Source organism: Vombatus ursinus, unplaced genomic scaffold (genome assembly GCF_900497805.2).
Source record: "Vombatus ursinus unplaced genomic scaffold, bare-nosed wombat genome assembly UNPS02009573.1, whole genome shotgun sequence".
Lineage (NCBI taxonomy): Eukaryota > Metazoa > Chordata > Mammalia > Diprotodontia > Vombatidae > Vombatus > Vombatus ursinus.
Window position 1 is genome coordinate 29,030,224 of NW_020949351.1, and position 19,958 is coordinate 29,050,181.

The 19,958-nt window shown below is 39.1% G+C and overlaps 1 protein-coding gene across 4 annotated transcripts in view; it reads left to right on the plus strand.

The window, feature by feature from the left end:
• The window catches only part of RIPOR2 (RHO family interacting cell polarization regulator 2), a 126,142-nt gene that overhangs the window by 86,287 nt on the left and 19,897 nt on the right, over window positions 1–19,958 (plus strand). For 3 of the 4 annotated variants that reach the window (XM_027852405.1, XM_027852406.1, XM_027852407.1), the window contains 7 exons: window positions 263–388; window positions 1,005–1,153; window positions 3,767–3,896; window positions 7,321–7,980; window positions 11,634–11,815; window positions 14,981–15,149; window positions 18,745–18,880. In XM_027852405.1, coding sequence (XP_027708206.1) covers window positions 263–388; window positions 1,005–1,153; window positions 3,767–3,896; window positions 7,321–7,980; window positions 11,634–11,815; window positions 14,981–15,149; window positions 18,745–18,880 — 1,552 coding nt within the window. Of the gene's footprint in view, window positions 1–262; window positions 389–1,004; window positions 1,154–3,766; window positions 3,897–7,320; window positions 7,981–10,469; window positions 11,543–11,633; window positions 11,816–14,980; window positions 15,150–18,744; window positions 18,881–19,958 lie in introns of those variants that run through there. The other variant, XM_027852408.1, reaches the window with a different exon arrangement.

Consider the following 19,958-nt stretch of genomic DNA (forward strand, 5'->3'; position numbering starts at 1 on the left):
ATTGATTATTCACCACCACTCATTGTATCTTTCCCTTAGATAATCATTCATTATTCCCTTTTCAAAAGCCTATCTTTCCCTCCCATAAATTGTTCAGAAAGCACCCAGGAGCTAGAGTAGTTGTGGTATGATGGTAAATAAAGGAAAGGATAGTTGCTGCATTTATTTGTGCTTTAAAACTTTGCTTGCTAAAAGAGCATAAGTACAAGTATATTGTACAAAGGAAAATAAAGGTGGTTTATTTGGGATTTTTTTGTCCCAGATTTTCATGAAGTATGGCCGGCAGCGGTGGAAACTAAAAGGCAAAATAGAAATGAATGGCAAACAGAGTTGGGATGGAGAAGAAATGGTTTTCCTGCCCTTGATAGCTGGATTGATTTCCATTAAGGTACTGTGCATACATACCCCTTTCTACTGCTTGTCTTGGTTCTATTTGATTTTTTTTTAAATTATTTTCATATCATTTGTTTTTACATTACTTTCATTTCCAAATTTCCTTCCACCTCACCAATCCAAAAGCCATCCCTTATGGAAAAGAATAAGAAAAACAAAACAAAACAAAAAAGTTGTTTGGTTAAACCAGCCAGCAGATCACTCTAATGCAACATTAGAGAATGGTGGTGTTTAACTGATAATTCTAGTGCAGTGATATATGGATAGCAGTTATTGATGGCAGATAGCTTTGAAACTTCAATTCCAGTCTTGCCTTTTCCACTCTCTGCTCAAAATTCATCACAAAGGGAATGTCCTTGGCACTGAGGGGTAGAAGCCTATTTGTGAGAAGAGATGTGTAGAATGATGAATGAAGTCAATGTACAGACTCTTTTGATTTGTGCATACCATCCTGTACTCCATCCAGATCCTTTTGTTACTGAATTACTGATTTCTTTCTTGCAGATTGCTGGTTTCTTTCTGCCTTATTAAGATATGCTATATTTTTAAAATGGTCATTTTCCCTCTATCCTTATATTACAGGGGTGGTTCTTTCTTTTTCTCTCTAATAGGTCACTGAACTCAAAGGGCTTGCAACTCATATTCTAGTGGGAAGTGTCACCTGTGAGACAAAGGATCTTTTTGCAGCCCGGCCTCAGGTGGTAGCTGTTGACATCAATGATCTTGGCACCATCAAATTAAATTTGGAAATTACTTGGTAGTAAGTTATCCTCTTCAAATTCACTTTCCAAAAGTGGGCAACATACCACTCCTACTTTTATCTTAAAACACACACACACACACACATACACAAACACACGATTTTTTTTTTTAGATAAATACCCAAATAAACTAGACTGTTCTGAAATGATATGGTTTACTTTCCAGAATGATTCTAATATTTATGCAATTATTTTAAGGTTTATCCACTTGTGCATCTCATATCAGTTAATAAACATTATCACACAATTATGCACCAGAGGCTGTGTTAAGCACTGGGGATACAAAGAAAAAGAGAAAGTGGACCTTGCCCTCAAAAAGATTACATTCTTGTAACATCTATATAAATTAGTGGTAGAAGGAAGGTAACCATAGAGGGAAAGCCAATAGCAGGTGAAGGGTCTAGGAAAGGCCCCTTGTTACAAGGTGGTATTTGAGATGATTCTTAAAGTCAAGGATTCTAAGAGGTAGAGGTGATAAAGGAGAATGACATTCCAGACAAAGGGATAGCCACTAAAAATGCTTGGAGATAGGTAGCTGGGCAATAAAGCATTATGTGTAATGAAGAGAAAGTAGGTCAATATAACTGGACCATAGAGTATGTGGAAGGAAGTAATGTGTAAGAAGACTGGAATGATAGGAATAAAGCATTTAAATGTCAAACAGAAGACTTTATACTTGATCCTAGATGTAATAAGGAACTATTGGAGTTTTCTGAAATAGGAAAAATCATTCTGGCCTCTATATGGAGGATAAACTATAATGGGGAAAGACAAGGTAGGGAATTAAATTAGAAGCCTATTAAAATTGAGAGGCTGTAAGGTATAAGGACTGGATGAGTAGACAAGGGAACGTATTAGAGAAATGTTGTGGGGAAAGAAATTATGAGATTGGATATGTGGAATAAGAAAAATTAAGGAGTTGGAGATGACATCAAACTTGTGAATCTGGGTGACCTTGTGGATGGTGGTGCCTCAACAGTAACAGGGAAGTTCAGACAAGGGGTGGGTTGGGGGAAAATATAATGAGTTCTGTTTTGGACATGTTGAACTTGAGATGCCTATGGGCCATGCATTATGAAATTTCTAGTAGTCAGTGGTGATATGGGACTGAACTCAGGAGAGGGAAATGGGCCAGATAGCTAGATTTTTGAATCATCTGCATAGAGATGACAATTGTCCCAATTGAAACTGAAGAGACCACCAAAAAAACAAAGGATAGAGAGAAATCAGAATAGGGCCTAAGACAAAGACTTTGAAGAGGATATATGAAGTTAACAGACATGACCTGGAGAAATACCCAGCAAAGAAAATGGAAAAAGAGTCAAGCGACAAAAACCTGAAGATGAGAGAGTATTTGGGAGGGAAAAGTGGTCAACAGTGTTAAATACTACAGAGAGATCAGGAGGATGAGGAGAGAGAAAAGTCCATTAGACTTTCTCAAACTTCAGGAAGATATGTTACATTCTCAATCTCTTATTCTTCTAACTATTTTTACTTGCTTATTTTTAAATGTTTTCAATTGTCCTTTTTTATACCACATTTAGTTTTTAAGTAATTTCCAATCGTTTTTGGAAACAGGCAGGGCATAAGTCATAGATAAATATACTCAATAGCCTGTTTTTCTGAGGTGGATGAACCTTCTCCTAAAAGCAAGAGATTTATTTTCTTAATCAAGATTCCAACCGAAATAGTTACCTTAAAGCTGCCTCTTAAAGGAGAACTCTGCTATGTTGTTAAAAATTGAAGCGCTCATAACATATGGTTATGAAAATATGTCCCTGTCTTCATGGAGTAACACAGAGTATTGATGGAAGCATGATTTGTTATACAAGGAGAGCAAGACACAAACTCGGCCACTGCCTTATCAGGTACTGAAGCCACTTTATTATTAACTTAGAACTTCTGTCCATAATGATTTGTGATGATTGTTATCTCCAACAGGAGGTTATTCTTTCTGTGGGATTAGCTGGATAATATTATGATGACCGGAATCATTTTGAATAGCGTGTCATCCATCACAATCATAAGTGGCTTTGGCAACAGCTAAAAATAAACAGGATTTTACTTTCAAGTGTTTTATTTATATTGAATCACAATATGCTTATCCCTCGAATTGGTGTAGTGGTAAGTGAAATATCCAGAGATGTCAGAGCACTCTGAGACTTGTAATCTTCATATTATCTCTCCGTTTCTTCATCTAGAAAAAGTGAGTGCTGAAATAGCTGGTCTCTAAGAATCCTTTCAGTTCTAAAATCCTATAATAGCTTAGGAGGGATAAGTATTATAATTCTGCTTTTACAAATGGAGGAACAGGCACAAAGAAAAGTAGAGATTAAATTGTATGTAAATAAGAGTGGAGCTGGGAATAGAACCTGTAGTTTCCTGTCCCCAGACCCAGTTTTCTCACCATTGGTGTTTCCTGCCTACTTTTTATATGTGTGCTGAAATTCCCCTGGCCGAGTACTGCCCAACTCCTTCGGATTCCCTTTGGCTTCTGTACAAGTTAGGCACTTAGATGAGAATGTGTTTCTTGGCCTTTTATTGAATGGGCAGAGATGGATCTGAAAATCCTGTACACTGTGCAGCATAATAAAAGAGCAATTGTTTTGCAGTCCCTTTGATGTGGAGGACCTGACCTCGTCCACAGGCAATGGGAACAGGGCCTCAGCTCTCCAGAGGAGGATGTCCATGTACAGCCAAGGCACTCCGGAAACCCCGACCTTCAAGGATCACTCTTTTTTTGTAAGTTCAAGGTGGTCTCCTGGATTGACATAATGAAAGCAAGGCAGTGCCCGTGGCACATATTTGGAATGCTTGACAAACAGTGCAAGTGGCCTCTTTTCAGCACTGCCTCCCTGTGCCAGCCCTTTCCTTCCTGCACTGAGCCTCCCTTTTATTTCTCCCTTCCCTCTCTACCCAGCAAAGGCTACATCATATTCCTGCTCACCAGGATCAGACAAAATATGTTTGAAATATACTTGTGCTCGTCCACTTCCACTCAATCTACATCCCACATTCCTATTGTGATGGCTCATAAATTTTGTGTTTCCTTCTCTGGTATTCCTCTAAAGTAGGGGTTCTTAACTTGGTCACTAGTGTTCCTCTCAAGTAGGGATTCTTCATGTGAATGATTCAACGCAAACCTATTACCACTACTGGAATAGCAAATTCAAAGCATATTCTGGTTTAAGGAGCATTTATCTCCATATTTATAAAATAGCAAAATGTGGATGAAAAATTCAACTTCATTCCCTTATGGGAGAAGCTTAGGTTGGGGAGGTGTGGCAGAGTTCTGTCTGATGAAAGAGAATGGTTTTCCTTTCTGCTATTGTGTTTTAGTGGATTGTTTGCATGACTATTTACCCAACTAAAGGGATGCTGTTTGCTCTGGAATGTCCCATCTTTTTTTCCAACAGGTTTTAGCTTCTTTACAATCACAGTGCAATATCGTATACTATCCCTGTGTTTTCAGTCAACAGTTTATTTTTATCATAATAAATAATTACTCTTTCAATATGAAAAAAAAAATAAAGTAGGGGTTCTATAAATAAATAAATAAATAAATAAGGTAGAGGTTCTTAACCTGGGCTCTGAAAGGCTCCCAAAGGCCCAAAGGGGCCTATGAATTTCAAAAAGTCTAAATTTGCTTTTTTCTAATAGTTAATAATTATATTTCTATATAAATTGGTTTCTTCAGTATCCTATATGTTTTATCTTATGCACTTAAAAACATTATTTTGAGATAGGGTAGAGAGGCCTTCCCAGACTGCCAAAGGGGTCCATGGCTCAAAAAAAGTTAAAAACCACGTGCTCTATAGTCTAGTTGTTTAGTTTGACCAAGCAAGCCTTGTAACAAACAGGAGTGTGCTAATCCTGGTCCATTGGGCTAACTAACTCCCCTTTCTGCTTTAATATCTGAAGAAGTGGCTGCATCCTTCACAGCTCAAGCCTCGAAGGTTAGCAGTCCTGAGTACCTTGCAAGATACGTTCTTTGCCAAGCTTCAGCGCAGCCGCTCATTCAGTGACCTGCCCTCCCTCAGACTGAACCCCAAGGCAGTGCTAGATCTTTATGTGAGTTTGGCTGGAGTGAGGTTTGAAGTGCTTCCTTCAGTTGGCTTGTGTGCTAACAGGTCCTTAGAGCTTGGGCTTGGTTTTGTTGACAAAATGCTGGAGAAAAATGGTTGGGTCTGGGCTATTGGGACTTTCCAGTTGGTACAAAACTTACTCTCAGAGTACTGATGACACTGTCATACAGCTGTCTGTCTTTCTTTCCTTTTCCAATGGATGATTCTTGACTTGTTATTAGTGCTCTGTGATTTCCAGCACTTTTTTTCCTTATTATAGCAAAGATGTGTGCAGTATGACAAAAATCAAAAGAAAGGACCCTGCTGTTTGATTCTAATCTTTGAGAGACCACTTGAGGAAATATAAGTAGGAGTCAGTAAACAAGATGATTTTAAAACATATCTTCAAAATACTTTTGTTTCAGAAACATCAACAAAAATGTCAATCTCATATTGCAAAAATTATTGCCTCCATAGATATATTAATGAGGGGTATCACATTCCAATAGGATAGGCAAATAAGAATTAACAAAAAATGAGAATTCACGTTCATTATGGACACTTACAAAGTGAAAGCAAATGTGATTTTTTTTTTAATTCCAAAAGTCAAACCTTTATTATCTGGCATTTTTCCCCAGCAAAATCAACAAAGTTAGTTTAAGCCTGATAGCTTGTAACTTTCAGTAGACAGAGGACTTTGTGTGATTGAAAGAATTAACAAAGACCTAAGCCATTTTTTCCTGAAGCTTGACTTTGTATATTTACTTAAAGAGTCTAGAATGTTAGTCTATTATGTTGTTAGTTTTCTAAAAGAAATCCTTAGATGTATTCTCAGGAATAGGTGTGTTTATATATATTGTGTGTGCATTTCTTTCTCTGAGGATCTCTAGTTTCCCTGTGTATGTATCTCCTATTCCATCCAGTTATTGCCATGCAAAGCCTGTCTTTGTCTGAAGATTATAAGATTTTTTGAGACTCGTGTGTCCTATTAGCAGATCATTAGCATTTATTGAACACTTGGTATGTGTGGAGCTCTGTACTAATTAAATCCTGTAACAAGATACAAAAGGGGTTCCTGTCCTTAAAGATTCTGCATCTTAATGAGGGAGGAGATGGTTCATGGGGCATACATGAAAAAATCCATACAGAGCACATAAAAGCAGCATTTCAACATAAAAACAATTAGTGACAGATGGACCAAATTGTATGTATGAGTTTGCATGTGTACAAACATGTTACAGGTGAGGGTAGAGCATTATTGCCATGGATTTATCCTGGCAAAGTTTTTGGATAAGGTGAGTTACCTATATTAACAAGTTGCCTGTTCCCTACACATTGATAGCCTCAAGAGCAATGAAATCCTGAGGCTTGTCTCCTATTTACTTGAAGTGGGTACCCACTCATGTGAGCCTAGTACATATGACATACATGCATGCAGCTGGTGGGTGTGCAATAAATATTCTATAATGGATTCTAAGTGCTACTGTCTCCCATGTTCCCTGAATGGATGATTACAAATAAGCAATTAGGTCTGATTCTATTTAGCAAAGCTAGGAATAGGTGGAGTCCTAACTGGGAGATTTGACCTACCATGGAATCTTTGTTGGAGTGCCTTCTATTTTGGTAAGACCTATGCAACGTACTCATGGACATACATATACATGCATTTGTACATGTGTGTATCTATGTATGTGTGCATATACATACATGCATATGTGTGTTTCTGGCATGGTCACCAAAATTAACAATTTTTTAAAAAACAGGATGCTTATAATTTCCTGTACTATTAAGGATTAAAAAAAGAAAATAAAGGAACTTTAAGTGTTAGCTTTTGAAGCACATACATAGGAGGAAACTGCATGTATGTGGGAAGAGGTTGAATAGGTTTTCACCCCAGAATCTAAAGTGTTTTTCAAAACTGAGTTGCCAAGAGACAGAGTTACTTTGATCTAGAAGATGAGTTCTTTTGCAGAGCAAAAATATTCTAATTTCTCTGTCTTAATTTCCCCCCACACATACATTTTCCTGCTGAACAATAAATTATGCCCCCAATTTTTTTTTTATTTTTGAAAGTACTAACTTTGAATGCCTTATTTCCACAGTCTAATCTCCCTGATGACATCTTTGAAAATGGAATGGCAGTTGAGGAAAAAAGGCCACTGTCCCTCAGTTTTTGTGACTTGCCCAATGGGGACTGTGCCTCATCTTCCAAATCAAGTGGCTCCTCTACTAACATTGGTCAGTCAAATCCAGAAATTACTGTTACCCCAGCAGAGCATAACCATCATTCCCCTCGGGATGACACCGGTCCAGGCTCTTCCAGAAATTCCACAGTGGAGGACCAGAATCCAAAGCTGCTCCTGGAGCACAGAGAGGAGGACCAGAAAGCCCCGACAGCTGCTTCTGAAGTGTGCCAACAAACACCAGACCCGGTTGGTGACAGCCTGTTCCTGGAAAATGATGTTGCTACGTCACTTCTGCAAGATTCAGATGAGGTGTCTGAGCTAAAACCTGTGGAGCTGGACACCTTTGAAGGAAATATCACCAAACAGCTTGTCAAGAGGCTTAACTTGACAGAGGTGCCAGTGATCCAATTTGAGGGCTCAGTCAGTGGAGAATCAGAAGGCTGTAGATCCTTCTTAGATGGGAGCTTAGAGGAAGCTTTTCAGGGGCTTTACCTAGCACTAGAATCCCATAAAGAGCAATATAAAGAGTTCCAGGATTTGAATCAAGAGGTGATGCACCTGGATGATGTTCTCAAAGTAAGTACATTTTCAGAAAAGTGTTAATGAGTTGGGAGGGGTGGAGTAGGGAGGTCAAGAGGTTTCATTTTTTTTTTCAGACTCTGGGGCTCTAGGTGCCCAACAGCCTGTTTAAAGTAACATTTTCAAGGCATTTTGTGTGTGTGCGTCATGATCAGTGTTTTAGATCTTAAATGATTTATATTCCATTTGGTGAAGTGCCAAGAGCATTTGGTAATTAAAAATACTTTTATTTTAACCGAAGCCAATATAGTAACTACAAAAAAAAAAAAACTCAACTTAAAACCTGAAATAAAGCTCTGATTCTGCAGGTTCCATAGTTATTAGTATCCCTAGGATGAAGTTATGGCACCTTGATGGTCATAGTGACAGTGAATCATCTCTGGGATATATCAGGGAAAAGGGGAATCTCATAGACCCATTGAACCTACCCTCACTCTGTGGGCAATGGGATCCTTTTTCCTACAGAACAATTTCTTAGAGCATCATTCTACTACTCAGAGATTAGTGCAATGTTCACTTAGCCAACATGTACTTATTAAGAGCTCTAAACTCCAAATGGCACTCTCCAGACTGACGTGAAGCTGCGTGTCAGGTCCCCAAGATCAGAGGGTCACAACTAGTGACCATAAAGCAGTAGGGAAGTCCCAAGGGTGAGGCCCAGGAGAGGGGGATATCTTCACCATTCCTATAGTTGGTGCTATGATGTCCACTATGGGGCGATGGAGCCACTTGTAAAGTATCTGCTCCCCTCCCAATACACGGATTGAGTGAAAGTCTTTATATGGGAAGTAATAGGCCGGAGTTTGTCCATATCAAATGCATTTTGCATTCTCCTGAATCTCTCTTGACATCTTGGCTTTGCCGTCCAGGTTCATTTTACTCCATGGAAGAGACCTTATCGTCTTTTTGTCAGGGAAAGAGTAATTCTTGGGACAGACTTACTTCACAGGCTTCTTAATTCTGCACACAAAGGTTTAGGAGGATAATCGCAACATGAAAATGAAGGCATAGGGCAGGGAGGGCCACATCTCCCTGTGCATCACCATTTCAATGTTTATGCATCCCACTGGCATTCTTCAGCTATGTAATATATAATTACACAGTCAGGGATTTTTCTGACAAGCTTAACTATCTTCTCTATCTCACTGACCTGGTTTCAGGGTGAATTTACACCCGAGATAGCTGACCATATCATTCATCTTTGAGCCTTCAGCTGCTCTGCTGAAATCAGCTGTCTAGAGTGGCAGCAGAAAAACAGGGAAGGCAGCTTTCTCTTTGGGTTGGCTTCCTGGGAAGTATATCTCAAGGCATTATCTGAGGACATGCATGCAAAGATTACCTTGACTGGAGATCTGACATAGCTGGACACTGGAATGAAAGCCATCATTCAGTACTCAAATTATTACCTTGCTTGTATCTTACATTTGTATATGTTGAATTGGGTAATTGGTCTGATTCTCTAAGAACTAAGATGTAAGTAGGGGAGAAAAGGAGATTTCACCTGAGAGAGAAATCAGGAATGATTTCATTGCTACCATTTTCATTTGGATTGATGAAAAGCAACATAACCCCTTAGGAAGCTCCAAATGAATAGCTTCATAGTCTTTTAAAATAACTGGTGTTATTAGACAAATAAAGAGCCAACCTTGAAGCCAGGAACACTTAGCTTCAAATCCTACTTCTGACACATACTTGCCATGTGACCCTGAGCAAGTCACTTAACCTTTAAGCTGCAGAGAGGGTGCCAACCTGCATTGATAAAGTTTCCTCACCTGAGCATTCCCTACAACATTAAGTCCAGGCCTTATTACTAATTCAACAATACGGAATTATAAATTTAGCCCTGGAAGAGACATCAAGTCATTTAATCCAGCCCCACTCTGCTTGATGATGAGAAAATTGAAGGCTAGAAAGGTTAAGTGACATGCCCACAATCACAGATATTAAGTGGCAGAGCTCAGGACTGGAAGGCAGATCACCTAAGTCCTGTGTTGCTAGTAGAAGTGTTATTTGTTTTTAAATGATGAGCTGAGATCCAGAATGAATAATATTAAACTTATTAGTAGTTCTCTCAATAAGCCAGAGTATACCCAATCCTCATCCGTAGCTATTTATGGCCTAAGAAGATCAGATATACTTCTTCACAAATTTCTTTACTGAGCCTGTTAGTTTTGGTTTTTTTTTTTTTTTGCTTTTGTCTAACTGTTGCTATCAAGTAAAACTGTTGCTTTATTTAAAAAAAAAAAACAAATCTGCCAAAACTCTGATATATTGGACTACCTGGATTCTTTAGGCTGCTTAATTCTGTTGACAACTGCTTCTGTAAAAAGCAAGCCTAGAATCATATCATGTTGTGTCTGTGCTGTATTTTCTCCTCTCCTGAGAATTAATAGTGTAGGTCTGGGGCAAGTGGCTTTGAATCCAGCCTAAGTAAGACCAGATTAAGCTGGACAAAGCTTTCTCTTTTTTCCCCCCTCACATCCTAGGATGCTAAACAGCTCGTGGAGCAGAAAATAAATGATGCTGCCTCTTGGATGGAGATCACTGAGGGTGAATGAGAACGGCTCTGATCTAAGAGACTGAAAGACATTTCCCCATGTGCTTTGTGCTACCTTGGGTGTCACAGACAGATCTCAGCAAGGACTTTCCTGCCTTGTGCTGAGATAATCTACGAACATTGCTACCTAATTGGACTGAGGACTTTTAGGTCTTTTTTTACTCACAGGACATGCCTGCCCCTTCTTCACTCCCCTACCTCAATTCCCTTGAATATTTGGAAGTTATTTGTAGTTATTTTTATTTTTTAAAAAAAAGTTTTAATCCCCCTCCTTTAATTCCTACTTATTGACATTACCCAATTTTCCTTTCTTCTATTTATTGCCAGCTGTATGGTAACAGATTGTACTTATGAATGCTGTCTGCCTTTTGTATTAGATTTTGCTCTTATGATACCAGGGCTCACTCAGGAGATTGACAGGACTTGGCCCTTCAGAAGGACATCTCCAGAGTGGGCAGGGCCTTTCTTTTCTTAGAGTGTACACTCTTCATTTCCTCCACTGAGGTGGGGACACATAAAAAATCTAGTTAGCATAAAGTACAGGTGAAATTCAGAATTAAGTCTTCTCTTTAAGTCTTAAATGCAGAAAAAGCCCAATAAGAGCACAGTTTAAAGGGAGATAAGAAAATGTCACTCAAATGCCCAGGTTCTTTCTTTGGCCAGAGATGTCCTGGTCACCTGAGATTAGGTTATTGGTTTGTATTCTTCACATACAGCCTATAACCTCTTTGACACAGCAGTCGCCTATTAAGCCTTGTTCCTTGTTTGTATTTTAGGAGAGGGAAGAATAGTGAAGAAAGTAGCTTTGTTTCCCAAGGCATCCCAATTGTATTTCTTAGTGAATGTGAAGATTTAAAATGCATATGAAATGCCAACAAAAATAAAGTCTTGAGAGGTGGGGGGAAGAACCCAAACTGTTTTATTTTGAATCGGATAATCTGAAGGTTTTTCAAAAGCATATAAAATGCCAACCAAAATAAAAGTTTGGAATTGAAAATGTCATATCTTGAATTGGGTGCAGTGTGTTTTGTTTTTCCCTTCAGAACATATAGATATATTTTTATGTTTTCATTGGTGCCTTCTGCCTTTTCAGTGCAAGCCAGCAGGAAGCCGCAGCCGGTCTTCCAGTTTAAGTCTTACAGTTGAGAGTGCTTTAGAAAGCTTTGATTTCCTGAACACCTCTGACTTTGATGAGGAGGAGGATGGTGAGGAGGTTTGTAATGTTGGAGGAGGTGCTGACTCAGTATTCTCAGACACTGAGACTGAGAAAAATAGGTAAGTCAGAAGCTAGTCCCAGCTGACCCTTCTCTCCTTACAGCATCTACATTCAGTAACTCTTTTTCACTAATTGCGGATCCTGGTGCACACGTTACTTAAGGAAGATGGTATTCACCACACAAATGACGGATTGTCTCTTGAGATCCTTTAGTTAGAGCGGAGAATAAATTTCCAGTATGGTTAAACCCATCTAGGTAATGAACATCTGATGTTGGTCCTGGAGACCATTGTAAGTTTCTTCTTCAGGGCCAGGGAAAACAAGATTAGAGGGATTTCTTTTTGTTTGGTGTGTCTGCAAATTGTCCCCAAAGTAAATAATTGGCAGTTAACTAACAAGACTTAAGTATTTTATCTGGAGAACTCTTCCTTGACACAGCTTTGGACCTGGTTCTCCTTAACATGGATCTGATTACGAATTCTTTATTTTGTTTTGAGCTTTTTTTCTCCTTTGTCCCATTTAAGGCTTTGAATGGATTATATTTGTCAATCATAGTAACATGTGGCCAGATTTATGCACTATTACAGAAGTTTCTTTTAGAATGGCTACAGACCCCACTCCCTATCTTAGTGTGTCATCACATGGCCTTCTCTTGTCCACTGTGTCTTTGTGGTGGGATAGAGAAGATGCTGATGTCCCAAGATGATCTTCATTGTGTTTCTTGATACAGCTCGAACTACATTTTAGCATTAGTGCATAGTGGGTATTTTGAAATTTCAGCTGGAATAAAACAAGCATATTGGAACATGCCCAATTCTATCGATTACAGCCAAGAGATCACCAGACACTCTCCCAGAGGAAAAGATGTATTTCTTAGCTACAATCTACATTGGGCACATTTTAATCTAAACCAGTTTTCAGGTTACCACAAACTAGAGCTATTCTGTCTTCAAGAAATCTAAATTGTAGGAGGGTTTTTGAAAATTATTTTCTTCTCCTTGAAATTTTTTTTCTCATGTCTAAAATAGAACCTGAGGAAAAAAATGCCACATGGAGATTGCTATTGGATAAACTTCAGGGTTACTCAAATTCAACCTAAAAAAATAATGAAGTGTTTTCAGTTAGTTCATCAGGTTATCCTAGCTAACTCCTCATTAGATTTGATCTAATTCTAAATTCTGATGTTTCTAATAATGGGGAGGTTTAATACATTTCAACAAAGAATATTAGGGGGAAATAGAAGGGTTTGGAGTGGTTTACAAAAAGACTTAATGGACCAAATTTGCGATTTCATTCATCTAGACAACATCCCATGAGGAAATTCCCTCTGCCATCATAGATTGTCATCATCATAGCTCTTACAGAGGGTTTTTTGGTTTGCAAAGCACTTTTCATACGTTATTTCATTTGATCCTTACAATAGTCCTATGAGGTAGATATTATAATTGTCCTCATTTTAAAACTGAGGAAACTAAGACTGAGGGGTTAAGTGACTTGCCCAGGGTCTCAAAGCTATTAACTGTTAAAGGGAGAATTTGAACTCAGACTTTCTGACTCCAGGTCCAGCACTCTCCCCACTAAGTCACCCACTTTTCTGTAGCTACATACTGCTCCTCTGCTGTTTCAAGTCTTGGAGTGTTAGTTATCTGGGGCACTGACAATTAAGTGACCATGGGTCACTCAACCACTATGTGTCAGAGATAGGGCAAGAACCCAGATTTTCCTATTCCATAGCATGCTTAATCTCAACAGTGCCTCTCTTTTTAAATCACATATTTTTAAAAAATAAATTAAGGGCACAATTATTTTTATTACACTCATATACAAACCAGAAAATATCATAGCAAAAAATGATCCAAAATGCATGGTTAAAATAAAAATGGTAGAGGAATTAAGACCATGCAAGGAGATAAACAAATTCAGGAAGAAGACTGGCAAAAAGGATCAGGGCTAAGTCTGGCCCATGAAACTTTGATATGTGCCACTGCATGCTTGTCTCGTGAAATCACTTGCTAAATACCAAAATGATATGAAAAGTTATAGTTACCTGTGCCCAACCTAGTGTGCAAATATTTGAGATTTAGTCTTAATTTTTACATTTTAGTGCAAGGCTACTGAGTGATATAATGGAAAGATAGTGCTGGGTTGGGAATGGGAGACAGGTTCTAGTGTGAACTCTGTGACTTTTGGTGTGACCTGGGAAAAGGGTTTGACTCTGTGCTTCCATTTCTCCATCTGTATAATGGGCATAGTACTACCTATTTCAGAGATTTCTTAGGAGTATTAGATTGTAGAACAAAGGTTCTTAACTTTTTTGTATCCTGTTCTCCATTGGCGGTCTGGTGAAATCTATGGACTCCTTCTCAAAATGTTTTTAAATGAATAAAATAAAATACATAGGATTACAAAGAAAACCAATTATATCAAAATAAAGTTATCAAAATATTCTCTTAATAAGTTCATGAACCTCAGGTTAAGAAGACTTCTACTAGGTATAAAAGTGTTGGGTTTTTTTTTTCAAAGAATTTTAAATGTTCCACAAAGTCAAGATATTATATGAGTTTTAACAAGCTTGAAATAAGTGTTTAACAATGAAAAGAGCACTGGGCAAAGAAACTGGGGGTGGTAGTGTGAGACCTGTGTCTGTGTGTGTGTGTGCTGAGGGGGAGGGTGAAATTTAGGATGCTACGAGATGTTAAACACTACTTTCATTTTGATCCAGAGTAGGAGAACATTCATGTCTCTCATTTCAGTAGCTTTTCCTCTTCTCATTCTTCAAGTAGCCATTGATCTGTGGCCAGGAAAACAAAAACAAAAACAAGCCTTGACAGGTTATTTCTTAATAGCATTGCTCTTGGGAAACCACAAGTCTAGAGGCCAGTTTAATCCCAGAAAATTTGGCAAATCACCCTGTCAACAGACCAGAAAAACACAAGAAATGCAAAATGAGAGCCTGTTTCAAAGGCTTCTTAGTGAAAATCCTTTACAAAAGGCTTATTGTTCTTGAGGAACAAACATGGGGTTCTGCTCAGTCATTTGACTTCAGAATACTTGCCTTCCAGGCTGAGATATGGGGAATTTGTCAAATGGTTTCTCCATTTTTCATGGCTGTCAACAGACAGGTCACTGTTTCTGGAGGGGCCCAATGGTAGCCTTGTGAAGATGACCTGCTGTTTGCCTTTAAAAACAAGTTATGAATGTTTCACCCCCTCCTGCCTCAACAGTTACAGATCAATACACCCCGAGGCCAGGGGCCATCCTAGTGAAGCGCTGACCGAAGACACGGGAGTCGGTACCAGTGTAGCGGGAAGCCCTCTTCCCCTGACCACAGGAAATGAAAGCCTTGACATCACCATAGTTAGGCACTTGCAGTACTGCACCCAGCTTATACAGGTAGGATTGTTGTGTGTTATCCCCTATCTATTCATACCACAGATTGCTGATATACAAGGGAATCAGATGGATTCATTGGCATGTAAGCTCCTTAAGGGAAGGGACTTTCATTTTTCTGTTTCCTGCACCAGCACACATAGGCAGTTCATGCTTATTAAATCAAAATCCCCCCTTTTTTTTATTTAGCTGGTATAATGAATACTCATGAAAAAGAAAGGAGCCTTGCTCTGGGCCAAACTATCCACTCTTCTGGCAGGCATGGGTAAGATCCCATACCTTCGTGGGGCAGCTAGGTGGTGGAGTAAATAGAGCACTGGTGCTGGAGTCAGGAGGACCTGAGTTCAGACCCAGTCTCAGACACTTAACTTACTATTTGTGTGACCCTGGGCAAGTCACTTAACCCCTTTGGCCTCCAAAAAAAAAAAAAAAAAGATCCCGTTCCCTCTTTACATGCTCCTTTTTGAAACATTCCTCATGGTACAGTACCAGGCAAAGAGAGAGCATCCACCCAAAATATTGAAGATCATCAGATCTAATCTCACACGGTTGCACACCATTCTTAGAAGCTAGAGGTCTCTTAAAGATAATGGGGCGGTATTACTCAGATCAATTGATGGCAAATCATGACAATGTGGTGATGAGTAAAAGAAAATAACATTTTGAGAACTACCATCTATAAAGAAACTGACACTGAAATCCAAGAACCTTCTCTTTAAACAATATGTTTGCAAGGAAAAGATCCTATGCCATCGACATCCCCAGCTCCTACACACATACGCACACACACATACACACACACACACACACACACACACACACACACACACACACACACTTTTTCTGTCTCTGCACCTGCTTGCTGCTCTGAGCATTCAGAACTGTGCCAAACAGTTCTCTGCATTTGCCATCGGTTCTCCCTCTCAGACCTCAAAATGCCCCAGGGGTATTGACAATATGACCCTGTGCTCCATCAGTCATGCTAGCTTGGATACAAGGAAGAGCTGCCTACCTCCATACAATTCCTTTTTTCTCTCTTTTTACAGATGCATTTTATGTAAGCACTGCATTGTTTCTAGGTTGCCTTCACTTCCTAAATGCAGATTGGTTCTAGGAGCCAATGAGAACCCTCTGGGGATGTGCACCCAAACAACCTCCTATTGACACATGCACTGACTAACCACCCTAGTGACACATTCACCAACTCTGACTCCCAGTTTTCATAGTTCCTTAATCCAAACATTACCTCTCCATCCTCCAGACAGCTGTGTCACCAACATCTAGGAGTTGGCTTACCATTACACCTACTCCACCAATTACTAGGGTCAGGAAAATATCCAAACACTATCCTTTTTTGTGGGAGGGGGCGAGGCAATCAAGGTTAAGTGACTTGCCCAGGGTCACACAGCTAGTAAGTGTCAAATGTCTGAGGCCAGATTTGAACTCGGGTCCTTCTGACTCCAGGGCCACTGCACCACCTAGCTGCCCTATGACACTCTTATAACACAGGGCATAATCAATCACTGATATGACCCACTACCTTGGGTCACAACTACCAGCTTTTCACATTGAGCAGCCCAGAGTCAAACATCCTGAAGAAATAAACCCAACACTGAAACAGAACCTAGTAAAAGTATGTCAGTATGAATCAACCATCTACATTCAATAGAGACACAAGCAAAGAACTTTAGCTCCTGAGTCAGAGCAGAGCCAGAGAACTGATCCATTATTTCCCCCCAAACTACCTTGGGAAAGTAGAAATTATTTTTAGAATCGAATAGACAAGTATTCATTATGTGCTTTTTATGAACTTACTAAACTTACTAAACTTTAGAACTTACTAAAACAGCACAGTCCTTAGGTGTTTGTCTGTATCTACTCAGTCTACTTTTCCTGTGCCCTTTACAGTTGTCCAAGGTGTGGGATTACAAGAAGAGATCTAGAGACAAACATAGTTGGCCTCAGAGGGATAGGCAAGAAATGGGCACCCAGACCTGGAAGTGGTCTCCCATTGGCTGGCTCCTTCCCTACCCCTCTTAGCTAGAATAAGAGCCTTGTTAGGATCTCAGAGTAGAAGAGGAAGCTGGGAAGAACCACGGGCGAGTTGTGCCTAGGCAGAGGAGCAGGTGTGGACCCAGAGTAGCCATATTCTCTCATCCCTCTCTCCCACAATTGAGACTATTTAAAATGGCCTCAGATGGCTTTTAAGAGTTATGATCATTTGGTTGCCAATTAAGTTCACTAGATATACATGAATCCATTTGGCCAGGATCCCAATGTATCTCTGAAAATTTTAAGTTGTCCCATAAACATTGTATTGAATTGGTAAGCCATGAATACCAGAAAGCAGTTGAACAAAAGGTGTGTAACATACTTTTTCTGGTCAACATGAACAAGTTATTCCTGACCATATTATTATCACTGACCATTTCTTTAAGATTCTGTTTTCACACTTTTCTTAAACTATACTCATTGAACCTGATACTATATTGAAAAAATTGGTCTGGGAATTATCTACCTTTTAGTAAAAAATTCATTCTTTTTGGAGACTAGGATATTTCTTCCTCCCAAAAAGAGGACAATTTCCTTCTAGAGACTCATTGGCTCACCGCATAGTCAGGTGGTTGAATGACTACCAGTACGATAATGAAATCATAATTATAGCATTCATGGAGTGAGATTTTGAGATTGGGAAATCAGAGAAGGGCATTGAGAAATTAAGTGAATGACTGAGGATTAGAAATTTATTATTATCATCAATCATTGAGTCCCTCTATTTTCAAGTGAAATACTGCTAGTCTCTAAATCCAGTCTGCGTACAATCACACAGAGGTGAAAACAGAGATGGCAAACCATTAACATCTTAGTCTGACACGATTAAGACATAGTTTATTGCTATTACATTTGTTTGTGTAACAAATGCTACTATATATTCTTGGTATCTTTTTCTTTTCATCAGAAAGTTTAATTTTTCAGACCCCAAACAACTAGTATACTTGACATGCCTTCCTTTTAAACTTGGCCCAAAAAAGTATATTAAAATGTTTTTATAAGTAATTGCATCATATTAATAATATCCTGATCATTCCTTCTGCTCAATGAAACCCAGATCTAACTACCCTTGCAGATTAACTTTTCTGCCATTACATCCACATCTATGCATATCCAATTGCCTCACAAATGGTAGATTTCAAAGAGCAAGTAAAAATTTACATGAAATAAGAAGAAAGAGAAATGACTGAAAGCCTCACCATTTTTCACTAAAGAAAAAAGCACAATTTTAAATAAAGTCAGGGGGAAAAGAAGTTAAAATAACATCAACACATCTAATTACGTCAGTCTGTGTGTGACTAGTATAGAATGAGGAACTTTGCCCAAATCGATCAGGAATAATTGGGCAAAGTGATCGAACTTTACACCATATGCCAAAGGGATAAGGTTGGGGAGGAATGATTTAAGATAGACTGCCTGCACAATGGACTGATTTTGTCTTTATAGCTCCCCAGGGTCCCCTGGAGCATAGTAGGCCTTTTAATAAATGCTTGTTGAATTGGATTGATGAAAACTATTGAAGTAGTGGCTTTGTTTATTTTATTAGCAAATTGTGTTCTCGAGCAAAACTCCATTTATAGCAAGAAATCTCTTAAAGAAGCTCTCTGGACAGATCCAAGTGATGGAGAAACTTGCAGCTATCAGCGATGAAAATATGGGGAACATCAGCTCTGTCATAGAGGGTGAGTATCTGTGAGATAGACTCTAAATCCCAGTTTAGGATGATGCTTCTTGCCCAAATTTCTCAAAGGGAGGCAGGGAGGGATGGTAAGATAGAAAGAGCACTGACTAGTCTCAGAGGACCTAGGTTCAAATCCTGCCTGTGATGCTTATTATTTCTGTGACCATAAGAAAGTCTCTTACTACCTTGGCCTCAGTTTTCTCATCTGTCAAATGAACAAGTTGCACCAGATGGCCTCTGAGGTCTCTTCCAGATCTGGAATGGTGATCTTGTGGTCTTTTTTGGCCGGTGGCAAGCTGGCAGGATAGCATAAGGGGCAATCTCTGGCCATAGAATAGATATAAACAAGGTAAGGTTTCTATTTTGAGAAAATCAGGATTGTTCTTACTTCCCTAAATATCCTCTTCTCCTCCTTTTTCACCCCCCCCAAAAAAAACCACAACCTACATATATTCCCATGATGTCAGGCTACTAGGCAATTGTTTTCTACTACCAACCCTTATTAGAAAAGTATAAGACTAGCAAGTTAATTCACAAACCCACATCAAACTGTTATTCAAAATAGTCCATAAGCTTGGGAAGGGGGGTGAGGAGGGGCAGATGGAGAATGTTGCCTTCCAAAAATACTCTGGATTTGTGAGGTTTGAAAATTGGGTGCTCTAGCAAAGTCATGAATTTCACTTTCCAATGAATCACAGTCATCAGGGAAGAGTTTCCCATCAGCTGTTCAATGAATGTCATACAAGGTCTTTGACTGATTCTCTAATTTAGTTTCATTACTTAAGGCTGAAACTCCCTGATAAGTTATGTGACTGGTTATTCAACCAGCACAGATCCGCCTTATGCAGGCATTCCTTGGCCTGGAATGAGTGTGAAGAACACAGTGGGAAGATTTGTTCCAATCTCAGCCCTTCCATTTATTAGTGATGAGACTTTAGGCAAGTCACTTAATATCACTGAGCCTCTGTTGCCCCATCCACCCAAAGGTTTGCTGTGGAAAGGATGTGAAAACATTTCCAAAAAGTTAAAATCAAAACTCTACCTTTTATTCTTATTCATCCTGTGAGTGTGGCCATATT